Source organism: Nesoenas mayeri (assembly GCF_963082525.1).
Source record: "Nesoenas mayeri genome assembly, chromosome: 8".
Classification (NCBI taxonomy): domain Eukaryota; kingdom Metazoa; phylum Chordata; class Aves; order Columbiformes; family Columbidae; genus Nesoenas; species Nesoenas mayeri.
This window is the reverse complement of record NC_137554.1, coordinates 20,986,628-21,003,837: the sequence shown is the minus strand read 5'-3', so window position 1 is coordinate 21,003,837 and position 17,210 is coordinate 20,986,628. Positions and strand designations below refer to the sequence as shown.

The window sequence follows — 17,210 nt, the reverse complement described above, 5'->3', positions numbered from 1 at the left end:
AACAGAAATCATTAGCTTTCCGTTTCAAAACAAGAAAAGCAACACAGCAGGGAGCTTGATGACAGAGGGGCCAAAGGAAAGATGAAGTGATGGAAACTGAACAGCAATTCATACTTAATTAACAACTTTACAATCTATTATAACTTGCGTGTACACAACCTCTAGTGAAAAATGCCATTTTTCCTTCAAAATCTCTCCATTGTTTTACAATTGTGAAGCCCTAAAATCAGACCATAGTTTGAGGTTGAGGACATCCCGTAAGAAAACTGAAGACGGCTCAGGGTGGTGCTGCCCCAGACTGACACCTTGTGCACGCTGAAATGGGAGATGAACCTGGAGCACAAGCTGCGAAGTGCTGAGGGCACAGACCAAATGGTCCTGCCCGCAGGTCTGAGATGTGCACAAGGTAAAACCAGGCTCTGCACATGCTGAGAGCAATGCCCAGCACGGAAACAGGACTCGGCCTCAAGAAACATCCTCTGAGGAAAGCAGAAACATCTGGGAAGAGGCATGAGTACACACCAGTTTGTGCTTCTTGGCTTGCACACAGGGTTCAAACTTGAGCAAGAAGAGCTAGTAAATAAGCATGACCCATGCAAAAAGAAATTGTTATAGATATGGGGTCTAATCAAATAAACAAAAGAGGAATGCTGTATACAGTTGAACACAAAAACAAGAAACCCTAAATCACTCCAAAACAAAATCAACATCACTAAACATGATTCTTGTTTCCAGGCCAATAAAAAAATGCTATATGTGTCTTTTTATTTTATGACTGTTTTTAAGAAAATATTTACCAAAGGAGATAAATAAAAAAACGTCCACAGAATTTATTTCAGTTTCCTGATGGCAAGATAAATTTAAACCAATATATCATGTAATGCAAAATGAAACCATGAGGCAGAGTTTTAAACAGTCTCTAGCCTCTAACGGGAATTTTGGGTTACTCTAGATGCCTATTACCTAATTGCCAGGAGAGGTGCAGTACCTCAGAAATGAACCTTGGCAGGGTGGCCCCATCCACACCACATGAGAACTGCTGACCGCTTCCAATGGACTCCAGCCACCAAACCGAAACACCCACAGTTCCATATCCCGGCTCTCTGGCTGGATAACATTCAAAACAGCCAGAGCCGCAAATATGCTAATATATATACTTCTGCCTCTCAAGCACTCATTACTTGGAAAGAAAAAAGGATGGATACCAAGAAAGTGCATTACGAAAGGCTCCAGGAATTTATCAAGGTGCTACGTTCTACAAAAGCTTCGGTGAGGTTCGGTATTACATAGCAACTCAAGGTGTCTATCACTTCTATGTTTGAAATACAACACAAAGCAAACCCTACCAAAAGCACACTACAGAGTGGAATTCTGAAACAGTGAAATTTGGTTTCCAATTAAGAATGCTACAATAGTAAGCAGCTCTCTGCACCAGCGCAGTTGTAGGATATCAAATTACTACCACTAGAGCACTAAAAAAAGAATTCCAAATGCATTATGTAGGAGTTATAAATTATGTATTTCTGTAGTGTAATTATACAAAACTTCATTTCAATAGACACAGCAAGCTGGATTTATGTCTGCAATACACACACACACACAATTGTTCATATCTACCTCCCTCTGAATAACATCATAATGACCTTTGTTATATCAAGACACTTTAGGCAACAAAGATATTTGTCATTATTTTGAAGTGCTGGATTTAGTCACCGCAAAGGCATTGCAAACAATACACAAAACCCTTCATAAACATATTTTCAGTATAAAATCTTAATGTGATCCAATTTAATCTCTGGAAAACTAGCTTTGTTTTCTAATCAGTGGAACCAGATGCTTGCATTTTTTTTCTTATGCAATAATTTTTTAATCCTAAGGTCCAACTATAGCTAAGAGTGGAAGGCCATTTACTCAGATGAAACAGTCGTGCAGTTGAGATACTAAAATTTGAAATTCAGGGATAATTTCTGCAACGCCCCACAATTCATTCCAGGCACACATATACATATCTATTTGTATTACTTTACAATATAAATAGTGTCTTCATAATGTAGCAATAGACACACACACTCTGGCAGTCTAATTTCCGAACTACCCGAGTTGAGGATATTTAACATACTATCCATAAGGATTCTCAAAATTTTCTGTGTCTTTTAAAAAGCTACCCTGATTTCAAGCTGAAAAAAAATCTATTAGAAGCAATGTCATTAGTGTACCCATGAGCCCTGCTTAGTATCCTACTACACTCACTGCTAAATAAAGTACAGTACTAATTTCAGATATGTACTTTTTATGCCATTTGTTACCCAGTGCCCAGCAGAAGCTGCCAGAGCAGACATTCAGCAATGGCTGCTGAACACAGAGCTGTCACAGGCAGCATCCTCCCGCTCCATTGCTGCAGCAGCCTATGTGTGGCCTTTACAGCCCAAACTCCTTTGTTCTGCTGGCACCCAGAGGAAGGTTGGAAGATCTCTGGAGAAGCTCCCCAGGTTACCAGCACCTCATTAATGCTTTTATTTGGTGAGATTAATATAACATCGAATACTAGTATCCAGTAACAACTCAGCCCCCTATCAGCTTTGACCCTTGTTCTCTTTTTATATGCTTTTTATACAAAAATAGCCATTTGCTAAATGACAAAACACGTGAGTATCTGACCCAGTACAATCATCTATTCAAACCATTTTTAACTGAGAGCACTCCTACCTGCTAAGGCATCCCGGTAAAGTTGCACAAAATGGTTAAAGATATCCTTAGGCAAACATTTCTCGTCAGGCAAACACTGCAAGAGAATGACGATCTCAGACTGCCCCACCGCGTGCATGCCTTTCGTAGTGAAACACCAGCACTTTCTGTTAACATCTGCAGAAAGGAAAACACGGATCAGAACGGGAGATCAGCATTTCATAAAATACACCTAAATTTCAGTACAGGATAGCTCTTTTAGGAATCAGTTTTACAGCATGTTGTGGTATCTGTCACACAGACAAATCAGGTTCTAAATCCGTTACCTCACAAGCAAGCACGCCCAGAGCAGAAGCAGCTCAGTAAGTCCCAGCTTACAGCTAAGGAAGCACCAGAGCATTACAGCTCTTGGGATTAACACCACAGAGCAGACTTTCAACAGTTTCTGTATCCAAATTGAAGAACAGGTTCTATCTGGGAATGAAGGAACCTGGAAAAGGCCAGGCTGTCAGATGTGTGTATCTCATGATCCTGGCAGCTAAACCAGTTTCAGACAGTGATAAAGAATCACAGAATAATTTTGGTGTCTCTCTCTCTTAGAAGGGATAGCTGGATGTCAGGGGTTTTCATGAGACGTCACTGTGTCGTCCTGCTTCACAGGCATGTTAGTGATGACCAATGCTCTAAGCTTCACAATTCAGTTGTTGAGAATACTAAGTTATTAAAATGAAATCTCTTGTCTAATAAGTATGTATACGTATGCATACTAATGACATTTTTATACATACCTAAAAAACTACTGCTATCTAACCAGATGCTGCCAGGTTTACAAACAATTATATAAACAGCCTTATCAGTCTAGTTTATACTTTCTACAGAAAATTATCTGTATTGATGTCTAAAGCACTAGAAAAAACCTTTGTAATTTAACTTAATATGGCTAAGTACAAAGTTTTCAATCCATGCACATTTTCAGAGATTATCCTACCAAATAAAAATGCTGCTCTTCCTCCTTATAATATATATAACATTTCCTCTCTCATACCCCAACCCTTATTTAATAATAACAACTTACAATTTACTATTTTTACCATGGACAGCAAATTAGCATTTAAAACAAACACAAGAGGGTCAGGGCCACCATCCTCCAGCTGCTGCATGACAGAGATCTGAGAAGGTCTCTCTTCTACAGCATAGTCTGTGAAAGGAACAAGTAAACACACAGTGAAGTCCTTAACTTACTGCTACAGTACTCTGCATTAGAATCAGATAACCCCAATTCTAATGCTTTTTGCTGTTTTGACCTTTTTAAAAAAAACTTATTTAAGTATTGCTGGTTTGATTGATTGTTTCCTAGGCTGGTATTTTCAAACTTCAATAGCATTTATGTGCAAAATCCCTGTACATCCTTTAGAAAAGTGCGGCTTGTTCTATAAATCAATTTTTTTTTTTGTATCAACTGGAGGAGAAAATGAAAGTCAAAGTGAGAAATCTGTCACGGTGTCAACTGAAATCCCAAATGACAAGAAGTTAACAATTGCTATTTATATCACAGTAAAGCACAAGATCATCAGTCCTTGACTACAAACACCAACACATGGTCTACCCCTGTGTCATGTAAGTTACACTTTCTGTGCATTAGCTACTGGGAAGATAACAAAGGGAGGAACACAACATAAACCAATATTTTTTATAAATCACAGAAGGTCTAAATCCAGTGTAAAATGGGTCCCAACACGAAAATTCAAAGATACCTGTAGTGTCCCACTGCTATCAGACCCAGATGACTAGCAAATTAAAAATTTTCATCCATGTGATGATAATCTACTCTGCACTTAAGCTTTAACAAAAAATAGTTACACTGATGAAAACAGATTTTGAAAAAAACGTATTACCTTGCCAGCTAAAATTATCTAGAAGTAAAGGCAATTTTGCTTTCTAATGGGAAAAATATTTTTGGAATATTTTTAAATAGAATTAGAATATCAGAAGTAAAATGCTGCAAAGAAAATCCAGTATGTGAGAGTATATGAAACAAAATCAACAAAATACTATTTGTGTGAGGTTATCTATGTAAGAGCTGAAAAGTATACTGTAGTTTCACTCCTTTTTTGTGGAGGAAACTGAATAATCAGGCACCCACATGAACAGCTAACGCAGGATGGAACAGATTTGTTTTGAAATTAAACGCTGCTCACATTTTGGTTTTGACACCATCCTGCAATAAAAGGTTACTTCCAGCTTAACATTAGAAATGCACTGTATCAGCAAAATATTTAATAGGAATTAAAAAATCAAAGATGAAAAAATGACTTAATCCCAGGAATGTATTAAAGGATGCAATGAATCAGACTGTGGAAAGCAACTGTCAGATAAATAAATACATACATCTTTTTAACATTTCAAAAATTAGTTTTAAATTTTCTGAATCTTCTTCCATTTGGATACTATGGGAGGGGACACCACAACTACTAAAACCTTCACTATGGGCCAATATGTGCAATAGTGCTGTTGAATGCAGTGCTCGGGGATGCCTCAGACACAGCGGATATTCCAAGAGAACTTCAGAGAAGGGAAGCATGAATATTCATAAGGCTAATTAAAATGTATCTCTGTGTGAAACATTCCCCATAGTTCGATTAGTGAAGAAATAAGCACATATTTCTGCACTGAAGTTAATTTTCTTTTTGCTTTGTGTTTTACTCCTTACATTAATTCCACTGCAAGATGGGGTTCTTCCTGGATGCTACTAAGGATCAATGGTGCAAATGAGCGTCAACAACATTCTGCCACGAGTACTTATTGTGAATTCCTTCAAATATTCAGGACATTGCCAGCATCTTATTTTTAAAATAAGCACAGTAACTACTAGGTTAATTGCAACCGGTAAGCATAAAAGCTAGCTGCCAAATTATCCTCTCACCTCCTTTTACTCCAGTGGAGATGAGAATGGGAGGAAGACCATCTTCAGGAATTAGATTCATTGCACTGCCAACAGGACTGCCAACCTGAGTTATATTTCCCGAGAATACAGAAGCATTATCAGTCTACAAGAAACAGACAAGAAAAGACAACATTAGGGAAGTAATAATGATAAAAATGTTAGAGCTGTCTGACTAGAGTCTGTGTCTGCTGGAGAACCAGAAACACCAAGTAATTTGGGCTTAACAGGAGACAATTATGTGACGACTCCTGTGTGTGAACTGTTACTAAAAAGGCTGCACTTCCCTTCCCCAGCACGACATATACCCATTTCTTTACAAAATCTAAAGGTATCTATGCCCACCTGAACCTTTTGCAAAGTCTCAGTTCCACTCACATGGGATATATGGTAGATTTAACGTTGAGAGATAATACCTGCACTTCCCTGCATACATAATTTTATGAGAAGTGTCAAACAAAGCTTTGTGCTATGACATTCTTCATTGTTTCGAACTCTTTACTGACTGTGACTCAGCTTTTACAAAACACGCGTTACACAAACAGCCTTCACACACAGGCTGCACAGCCAAACACTTGGCAGTCACCAAACATAAGGACTTCAAACACTGCTTAGTGCTCTGCCCCATAATAGTCCATTTCAGTTCAAAACATATGGCTGTTTCAGCACTCTGCAAACATTAAAATAAATAAGGACATTTGCTATGTCACATACTAGGACAAGCCTCAACATATTTCCCAGATCAGTAAGCTAATACGCTACTCACGACCAAAGCAAGCACGGTATTTTGAGCGGTGAATAGCGCAATGCTTCCTTACTTCTGCTGATAAAGTGTTGTTGGTCATGGGCTTTGATGGATCGTGTGACACCGCTAAGGTTCCTGTGGAAGTTGTCCCAGCCACTGTCAGTTTTGCTGCATCGGCAACTTCTCCATTGGGTAATATCCCATCAGCAAACCAAACACGCCTTTGTTCTCTAGGCTGAGCCACTAGCGAGAACATAATAAAATAGGATTTAAGATCTCACAGCAACACTGACTGGAAAATTTGAGTACAGAAGAGCAAAACTGAAAAAATTAATAAATAGAGAAATGTGGACTGGAAGGGACTTAAGACATCATCTACTGCGTTCCCTGTGGCAGGATCATGTATAAACACGTCTATTGAGAATAGTTTACTTGTCCTTAAAACCCTGATGTCCCTGATGAGGGCGGGAGTATAACAACTGGCATTAGCTAGAGAATTTGGAACGGATGAAGCACAGATACTTTTTCCACATTCTTACTACAGGCAAATTGAAAGAAAAAAAGAAACATTCTTACCTTCTGCTCCAGGATGCTTTAAAACTCCCACAGGTACCATGACAGTGGGAGGCGGAGAGCTCAGGGCGCCCGAGGCCTGAGCCTGCTGCAAAGGAGGGATAGTAGAACAGTATTCAGCGGGATTGTTAGGGTTAGGGCTCTGGCTTGAGGCACTCATCAAGTTCTCCCAGGCTTGAGCTAAAGCAAATAAAGAACAAGAAACATGAGCACAAAGGAAAGTATTTAACAGTCCAAAATCACTGTGTTAGTTCTCCGCTACAGCAGGTATGGAACCTGCCACCTTCCAAAGGCCATCTCTCTTCCTTTATTTAAAAGCCTAGGAGACTGTAATTAAGCAAGAAAATCCACAGCAGGAGAAGACAGAGCACTGGTCCTGTGCAGTAAAAATACCAATTTGTACAGAAATATTTCCTGAAAATTATAACAATACTCTTTGATGTAAACAATGCTTAGTTCCTCGTGCTTCATTTTGTTTCCTTTTCAAAGATGTAACTGAAAACACTGAATTCTTATGTATATTTATCATGCTGTATGGAGAGATGGACATTCCTATTACAAGAGCTTTATAACCTACAGGATACTTGAGCAGACTTGTCTTCTGTATATGAGAAAAAGCACCTTGCCTGTCTTTATATCCAGAGCAGATCACTACAGATCAACAACTTATGTTCTTAAGTATAAAAAACCCTTATGCTATTAATTCTGAAGACATGACTTGAGCCTTAATCAAATTGCTCAAACAATAATACATACGATTTCTTTGTCAAGAACAGCCTTTTTTTTATCAAAACCCCAAACAGAACACAATGGAATATAAACCCCTCCTGCTTCCTCCCATCAACCTGTAAAACTATTTGATAGAGTGAAATGTCTGCCAATGGAAAAGGTATTGCCATTTCCATTTAAGATTAATGAAAGTGAACTATTTTTTAAGAGCAATTCTGTATTCATTTAGGTCCTGAAAGAAGAGAGTGTTAAAAATGCACAAAGAGTTACATCTCTACGATTCCTTTATTAAAAAAGTCATAGTATGGTAAAAGAACATTTTTAAAGCCTTCTCTAAATCAAGTAAGCACCAACTCAGCAATCTACCAATTGAAAATACAGTAAAAATAGCATTGGAAACTTATTAAACACATAGTTTCGCCATGGAAAAGCGCCAGAAAATATAGAACCCTCCCCCTACAGCCCAGTAAAACACAAACCAGATACAGAGCAACCAAATGAAATAACTGCTTTTAAAGTGGGATTTCCAACCCCAGTTGTGACTGCGCAAAGATTAATGCTTAACCTGCTGTAAAGTGGGGAGGGGGAAATAAAAGAAACTGCAAGGATCAGGAGGGATCAGATATGACCAGGCTGCAGGTTAACTGACCAGTAATCAAAAGCCCCATCACAAATGCTGCAGCAGGGACAGAAACACAGAGGTTGCCCAGGGCAAGTGCACCCAAGTACTCAGGGAGGACTCTCCCCATCATAAACCCAGCAGTGGTGTCACTGTTCGCTGCCATTAATGTGCATCCGTCCTGGCAACAGGACAGAAAGGCTTTTAAAAGGAAATAATTCTATTATGATCAATTTTATTATGCCTTTTTACAAGAACACTTCTGGTTTCAAGTGAAATATTTTCAGATTCTTCACCCAGATGAAAACAAATCCCACTCACCACCGAAAGGAACCAACTGTGTGTGTAATTCCTTCCTCCTGTACACCTTGAAATGTGCTAATTTCTCCACCTCAACATATAACATTTTAGCACCACTTCAACATCATCATCAGGACTCAGTTTTATTTTCTATATATTACAAACTACAATTTCCTATCACCTTACACATTTGGCCTATGGTAAAGACAGCAACAGCTGTCTCAGTCTCATGGAGATAAGTCAGTTGGGCAGCACAATCACCCACAGGTAACTGCCAGCTCTGGAGATTTTCAGAAGCCTCAAGACAGACTGGAAAGAATACTCTGTGTTTGCCCATATTTATACCACATATCTAAAGTGTTAATACTACGAAGGACAAAATACCAAATAGATTCCATGGCTCGTTGGTCAAAACCAAACACAGCCTTTCCTTACACCGAGCAGAAGTAATACAACTTGATGTTTCCCCTGTTAACTTCATAACTATTGTGACCTCTCTCATATGTCCACATTCACATGAGGCTTTTGGTCACAGCACCATCTTGGGTTTGACAGACCATCCAGGAATGTGCTCAAAGCAATAATCCAAACTCAATCCAAACCTATCTGTGCACAGGTCTTTAGGCAAGACCTCCTACTCCGGCACTAAGCAGTTAAGGAGGAAGAAGAGCCGGATTAATTTCTGGATAAATACTACTTTCACAGTTTCTTATAATGCATTATCTAAAAGAGGCACAACTGCATTACTCTTCCCTTTGGCATCCCATACAAAAGTGCAAGAGGTTACCCACTCAGGCATCAAAGGACAGGCAGTAGGCTCCTGAATTTAAAGGAAGAACACCCCCCCCCAAAAAAAAATCACAGTTTCTGCGGTCTTTTTATGTCACTCACAAATGAAAGCTTCCAAACTCATTGCAACCTTACCAGTTTTTGCTGGTTACGTTAACTCTGTTTCAGAACAGATTCTGTTAATCATATTTAGTTTAGGAATGCCCCACGCTCCGCAGGGACTCCACGCTGACCTCTCAAGGGCCTTTGCTGTTTTAGCATACTTATCCACACAGGTAAAGTATTTTTGATTTTTTTTTTGTTTTAAATATCATGACTGCAGGTCAACCCAAAGCCAGCGAAGTGCTGCATCTCAGATTCTCTCCACTCACCGTTCATGAGCACGGAATGGCAGATCACGCAGACCCTGGCTTCCTTCCGATCCATGTACAACAACTTGCACTTCAGGCTACAGCACGCTGCACAGAACACCTGCAACCAAAGGCAAAAAACGTCAGCGCTGCTCAAAACTGTGTGATGAACTGATGAATTCAGACAAGAGAACATCTGTAAAGCTTCAGAAACACAAAATAAGGAAGTAAATTATTTAGCATTTTCCCATCAGTGATTACTACCTGCCCAGGGTGCCTTTCCTACCAATCCTGATGAAGTGGTATTACATGGAACACATAAATGCATGTTGTCGTAATACTGTGTTTTAAAAATACATTTGGCATAAATGACAATGGATTAAGAAATTCCTACCACTTCACAATCCCTCACAGAATTAACCATTTGGGAATTAATTTCAGTCTTAGAAAAAGCATGAGTACTTTCTAGAATCAACTATGTCTAAATGCACAAGTTTTCTTTATAGGAGAGACTGCTGTGGCAGAGTAATTCAAACAAGTCATTTTTATTTGTAGCACGGCAATTCATTTGTATTAGTAACCACAGCTTTTTAGTCTCTTCATATAAAACACGTTATTCCTCAGTTGGAATTTAAGTGGATGTATCAACATGTTTTAAGCATTCATGTTCGACATATAAAATGACATTTAAAAAAGCTGACTGATGCTGATCCTGCTGCCCTGCTCACCTCAGCCAGCGCTGGGCAGAAAACAGCAGTCAGGTGTCCTCCAGACAAGCAAAACCATAAAACATGAGCTAAAACAAACACTTGCAGGCAGGTATGAGCCTACAACAGCAATTCCAATCTCAAAGTCCTGAAGAACAGACAAATCAAGGTGCTTTAATGATTATTTTCTTTGTTTAAAAAAAGCTAGTATTTCCTCAGGGTTATTATTCAGGTGATGTGAAGATACTGATGAGTACCCATTTTTATGCAGAAAGGTAACGTCCCACTCAGGAAATACAGAAACAGCAGCAGCTACCTAAGAAATTAGTTCAGATATCAAGAGAGAATTTCAAATTTTAATTATAGGTGGATATTATATCTACAATTCACTATGTGTTATTATGATCTGTAATGCTTTCTTAATAAAAAAAAATATTCAATCATCACTTCAATAGAGGTATTTCTGGAATATAGACAAGAAACTACATAGGATTCTCATATATAAATATATGTAAGCCTAACTTAATTTCAACCAAGTTAAAGATCACACCAAATAACAACCACTTTGCAGCCTGTTACCTTTACAGTATTTTAGTGGCAAGTGTTTAAAACAAGCATGTATAAAATAAGCTCTGAGTTCCCCATAAGAGCTGAAAATCGAATGTGAAGAAAGGTCACCCTGTCTCATTTCAACCAGTATTAATGTTTCCTAATTATGTCAACCTAAACATTTCAGAAACAAAATACAGGTGTGTATACACTGACATTTTCAAGCAAAAATATAAACAATTCCTCCACATCTGTGAATGTACTTTAAAAAAATGAGATTTCTGCATTTACACTTTAACCCAGTTTACAAGTGTTCTATGGAATATTAATAAGAACATCACAGCATATTTTAGAGACATTTGACATCATCAGTTCTCTGAGAGAAACTTTCAGTCAAAAGTTCAGTAACGAACACGGAAAAATCAATGTCTTCAACCATACATGAAGGACCAACATAAATTAATCTCTAACTTAGGACCCTTTACCAAACAACACATTTCGCATTCAGCAAAGCTCCCAAGTGCAACGATCTGAATATTAAAGTGAAAATAGAAGCAATGACAGAACATCTACACATCCTCTCTTAGGCTGCATCAGCCTTTTCACAGCAGAAACGCAGATGAGGAACACACTCCAGCACAACAAGCAATTCACTCTTGTTAGTAATGATCACCATGTCATTAACTCAGTATATTGTGCTATAAAAGAATAACATCACAGTGTCAAAGCAAGTTTTTATGTTACTAGGGTTTTCAGGTTCACTGGGAGCTGTTGAAGCATTAGTTGCTAGGGGGTTTGGTGATTTTTTTATATTTTAGTGGAATAATATGGTTTTGGTTGTCAGTAAAAATATGACATAAATTTTCTGGTTTTCCTGTCAATGATTTCCTATCAAGGATGATACTGTCATCTGACAATAGAAAATACATAAAACCATGAGGTAAAATTTATTAATGTGTTCACACTCATTCTTCAAGTCCTTAATTTTAATTCAAAATTTACTATAAGTGTATTACTTTCTACCAGTCCCCTGAGGTTCATATCTTCCATTAACTTTGCAATTATCCCGAACTTAAAAACTGAGACAGACTTCCCAGGTGCCACTCAACTATTTCTAAATGCAGTTTTCATTCTCAAATAAAAGAGATACATTTATCCCTACTACAATGATTTCTCATGATGCTAATAAAGCTTAAAAATCCCTGTCATGCTAAAGCTTGTGTTCAAAAATATTTAGTCCCATGACTTCCCCTGGAAGCAATTAATTGAAAGAGCTGAAGACACTAACTTCCCAATTATTTAAGTGAAATTCATGCATTTAACAGTGGAAGTGTCACTGCGATTCAGTAGTTACGTACCCCGCAGGCATATGGTCAACATGACTAGCTTTGGGGGTGGTTATCTTAACCAGGTTATCTTAACCAGAAAGCAAGAGCAGGGAGCTGAGAACAGCCACGTCCCAGGCCACCACAGCCAGGTTCACCAGAGCTCACCTGGCAATGCCTTTGGTCCCTTTCCTTCCAGAATCATTACCAAAATTAAGTGTTATAAAGCACTTGGCAGTATTATTTGAACTATACTGATTCTTAGCATTAATGCTTTTTTTTTTTTAGAGAAAGTAACATACAAGGGCATGAAATACCGAATTTTCTGCCACATCTTTTGACTGCACACATGCAAATTTGGCCCAGACAACATCAGCTAACAAAAGCTTCTAGAAACAAACCATTCCAAGGACTACTCTAACATTCTGAGAATATTAAGTACTAATATGTGACGTATTTTTCACATCTGAGAAACAAGTTTGCCTACAGAGCAGAGGGACCTTTTATTTTATGCGTTCCACACATATCATCCAAAACAATGCTGGTAGTTCTTCTCAAGGCATGTCTTCAGAAGTTTAAAAAAGGAAAAAAAATACACTACATTTTTTGACCTTGCTCTATCTGTGCATGTTTTATCCATTTTGTTTACAGATAGTTTTATCTTCTGCTTCTCATTTGTGCAACTCAGGGCTTCAGCCATCACAGGGAAGCCATTAAATCCAAGCAATGAACTTGTTTGAAACACAAAAATAACTGGAAAGTATTACTGTAAATGAAAATTGTCATGTTTGTTAAACTCGTAAAGAAAAAGAATGACCTAAATAACAGACAGTATAAGTTAATACATCAAAGCTAAAATGATGGACAGTCCTTTAACTTACACGCCTTACAGATTTTCCTTAACTGCAACGGAAAAAGATGGAGTCCTTTGATATTAAGCGAAAAGCACATGAAAGGCAGGCATGTACCCTATATGATGCTTATCCATCACCTGCGGTTACAAGCTCCATGTCAGGATTTCCACTGCAACCACCCTGCGAGATTCCCAAGGTTTCCAGTGTCCCGGGACAGATTTTTCAGCAGACCTCAAAATCAAATTCAAATAAAAGCTACTTTTCTGGTGCTGCAATGAAGAGATTGAGTGCTAAGCATCTGGGCTACTAAAGGGACAAAAGGGACATGTACATTGTGCATGACAGAGGAGCAAACCTGCGCTCCTGACAGGCTGCTCCCAGAAACAGGCAGCGCAAGGGTTTGAGCTCTCCAAATACATTCGCTTCTTTTAGGTCCTTCATTCAGGTCATTCTGCTTCCCTGCACTGTTCTGGCATCAAAAGATACCGTCCATAGCAGTCAGGAGGTCTAGCAACTTCAGAAACCTTTGGGTAGGGCCTAAATGAACCCAAGTTACTTTTATTCTAGTTTTTAGTGGGCTTTAGTATTTATTTTATCTTAAAGGTATTCATTAATATCTATTTGACAAGAGTGTTAGTTTATTGCTTTTGAATCATCATATTTTTTCCTAAATTCCTGGTTCCCACATGTCACTGGTTAATCATTTACCATAAATTTGTCACATGAGAATAGCACATACATAAAATTTCAAAAAAAAAGCAAACAATGTTGTATTTCTTACACAACACAAAACGCTACAGAAATTCTGTTTTAGTTGTCTTCATTACAGAATTTCTCATCATATGTACATACACCAACTTACAGATAATTGACTACACTTTTTTTCCAGGAGCAAATGTATGTTCTTTAAAATAATGTAAGCAATATGAGAAAAAAGTTAGTAAAGAAGACTTCAAAGAACAGAATTCTTCAGCCATCTAAACGAGCAGGAACCCTGGCAATTCAACAGCACACTTCCAATTCACATCAATATGTTTCAGTATCTTTAATGGGATTATTGAATGCAGTAATTTCTGCAAACCAGTTTCCCACACTTAGCCACTTTATAGCAGTTCAACATGAACCCAACAATACTGATTGTTGCAATCAAAAAATACACTGCTCATACATGCTAATAATTCCTTCAGTATAAACAACAATTAGTTATTCTCTATTAGAACCCTAAATAGATTAGAGCTTAGAAACTCCTTTTTAGGAAGAGATGTCACAGGTAACTATAGCCAGTGGCTTAGGAAGTCCTCTGATTTGATTTTGGGCAGTATCAGAAAGAAAAGGGGTGCTTTGAGCTTACTCACAAAACACGAACTTACCTTCCCACAGGCTCTGCAATGATGCCTCCTTTTGGTGAATGTAAATCTGGCCTCGCATTTCATACAATTTGGAGCTTGAGAATCTGGAACCCAAACTGGAGCCACCTCTCCCAAAGTCGTAAAAGGCTTTCTGGCTGGAGCTCCAAACTGACCAGCTCTGAGGTCGTTATCTGGACTATCTGGGGCTACTGCAAGGCACGAACTACTAGGGACTCCAGATTCATACTCTTCCAAATGTTCCCCATTAGTATCAGTAACAGAGGCATTTGAAGATGTTTCACCAGGAAACGTGTCTGCTGGGTCCCCTAATTGTGTCTTTCCAAAGACATTTTTGTTTTTACTATTACCTCCACAATTTGGGGGAACAAGATCATTTTGTAAGTGGTCCGATAATGGCTTCGGAATCTGCAGTTTAAGATTTGTAGGTTGTTTAGGCCTCGCACCACCAAAAGGAACACTGACAGATTGCAGATTAGTCACTGGTTTTGGTGAAGTTTGCCCTTGCATGGATGAAACCTGACTACAAAGATTATGTAAATAATTTTTCTTTATGTGGTCACCAGTGCTGTTTAAAATAAGCCCACTCCCTTCTGTGGCCTCATTTCCTCTCTGTTCATAAACATTAGTGTAACATTCGGACTTGCTCTCCTCTATCTCCTTTTCCTCTGTTACCGAGTCTTCCTTGGAGGGTAAAGTCTTTGGAACATGAGCAACAACTGGGTTCTGCATTCCATAGGAATCACAACCATTAGACAGAGAGCTTGCTGCTGATGTAGCCATCACATCAGAGAGACTGGACCCTTCAAGCTCATCTAGACCAGTCTCTTTTAAGTCTATGCCTGCCTCAACCATCCCACCACCACCGTCTTTGCTATTACTACACGCCTCATCAGGTTGTTCCGTCTGCAAAAGTCTTTCGTTCCCTCCCAGAGTTTGCTTATTATTCATCTCATTCAACTTTGTCGGTTCCCAGTTAGTCATCTCCTGAGATTCAGGGTAACACTCGGCCACGCTGACCAATTCCGTTGCGCCATGATTTTTATCACATTCAATGACTTCGCTTTCAGTGGCATTAACATCCTCAGGGGCAAAATGTTCTGCAACACATTCCTTGTAATTGCCACTTCCAGCCATGTCAGGTTGACAAGTTTCAGTGAGTCCAGATAGCCTAGGCTGTAGCTGTTGGGTTGTTTCCTCTTCTATGATTAAGCTTCCATTACTTGAACCAGAAGAAGAGATTTTAGCATCTAGATCCAGTCTCTGAGGAATGGCTTTACTTGTAACATTTTCAACGGATAAACAATTTTCTTGCATTTTAACAGTATCATCAACTGGTCTCTGTAAGAGAGTCACTGCATTAATCTCTGCAGTTGTAGCTTCTGGAAACAGTGAATCTTTACTCATGTTAAAATCATCCTTTAATCGAGAGGAGGGACAAGCAACGGTCAGGCTTTCAGATGAAGCATTAATCAAATGACTTAGAGAGTCATCTTCAGTGCACAGCCTATTTACTTGCTCTTCTGTATCTATATCTTTCTCTGTGGATCCATTTACAGTAACACTAAACTGATCACTCTGTCGGTTTTCATTATCCAGTGTAAAGCTAATAGTGTCCATTAGGGACTGGCTGTTGTAATTTTTACAATCCAGCAAGTCACCACTTTGTAGTGTTCTTCTGTCACAATTATGCATGACTGCCACCACTAGTACATTTTTCTCCTCTGGCAAGCAAGGTATATTTCCACATTTCTTTTCTCCTGTTTCCACTGTGTTACAATGATCATCCCGATTACTATTTCTTTTAATTAACTGATCATCTGCTGCTGCCTGATCATCAATCCACATGACTGGAGTCCCTGGGCTTACGCTAAAATCCTTTCCATTAGCACAGTGATCCCCTCCTGCTGTTGGTGTGGTCACTGAATGAGACAAGGAGAAAGACTTTAATCTTTGCTGACATTCGTTAGGAGTTGTAGCTTCATTCACATTGGCCACGGTTGGGTTAAACGACAGACGACGAGACGGTGGATCTAGAATCTGATTCCACTTTGCACCCAATAGTGTAGGTGAAACAGCAGCATCTGAAAAAGTGTTTAAATAAGAGAACTTACTGTTCTATTAAAGCTGCAGGTTCTATTAACTCTGCCACATCAGAAGGCTCCAAATATAAACGCAGAGATGTTCAAATATGGGCACAACAGTACAACATATCTGCCATAACTAACATCCTTGACCAAACACTTGTAGTGAAATTCCATCATGGTTCTGCAACTCAAGAAGTTCAGACCCACACCAATTAGTATCAGGTTGAATTTGCACAACTTTAAGCTATCAATTAATATACGCCGGACAGCTAGAAATGCCTGGAAAGATTCCCACTCCCCCAAAATGTTCAACTTCCTTGACAGCACAGAAGTAACAATCAGACTAAGCAAAAAATATAATACTTCAAATATGATAACTTTCATCATATGATTTATGTAACCTAATAAAACATTTCTATGCTGAGTCTCCAAAACTGTAAAAGAAGCTTAAAATAAGTTTTGCCTGATTTGTTCAAAATAAATGATTAAAACATCGCCGCTAAGATCAAGCTTCACAAAACCTTTCTTTAAAAAGGGTATGGAAGATTTTCTATTAAAAGAGAAATTTTTTAAAAGTAAACAAGGTGAAC

General features: G+C 38.6%; 1 protein-coding gene across 3 annotated transcripts in view; it reads right to left on the bottom strand.

Moving 5' to 3' along the window:
• The window catches only part of ZFYVE9 (zinc finger FYVE-type containing 9), a 57,664-nt gene that overhangs the window by 17,845 nt on the left and 22,609 nt on the right, over positions 1-17,210 (bottom strand). For all 3 annotated transcript variants that reach the window (XM_080348573.1, XM_080348575.1, XM_080348574.1), the window contains exons 4-10: positions 14,537-16,617; positions 9,753-9,852; positions 6,948-7,124; positions 6,445-6,614; positions 5,609-5,732; positions 3,761-3,883; positions 2,707-2,862 (exon numbers count right to left, since the gene is read on the bottom strand). In XM_080348573.1, coding sequence (XP_080204699.1) covers positions 2,707-2,862; positions 3,761-3,883; positions 5,609-5,732; positions 6,445-6,614; positions 6,948-7,124; positions 9,753-9,852; positions 14,537-16,617 — 2,931 coding nt within the window. The remainder of the gene's footprint in view (positions 1-2,706; positions 2,863-3,760; positions 3,884-5,608; positions 5,733-6,444; positions 6,615-6,947; positions 7,125-9,752; positions 9,853-14,536; positions 16,618-17,210) is intronic.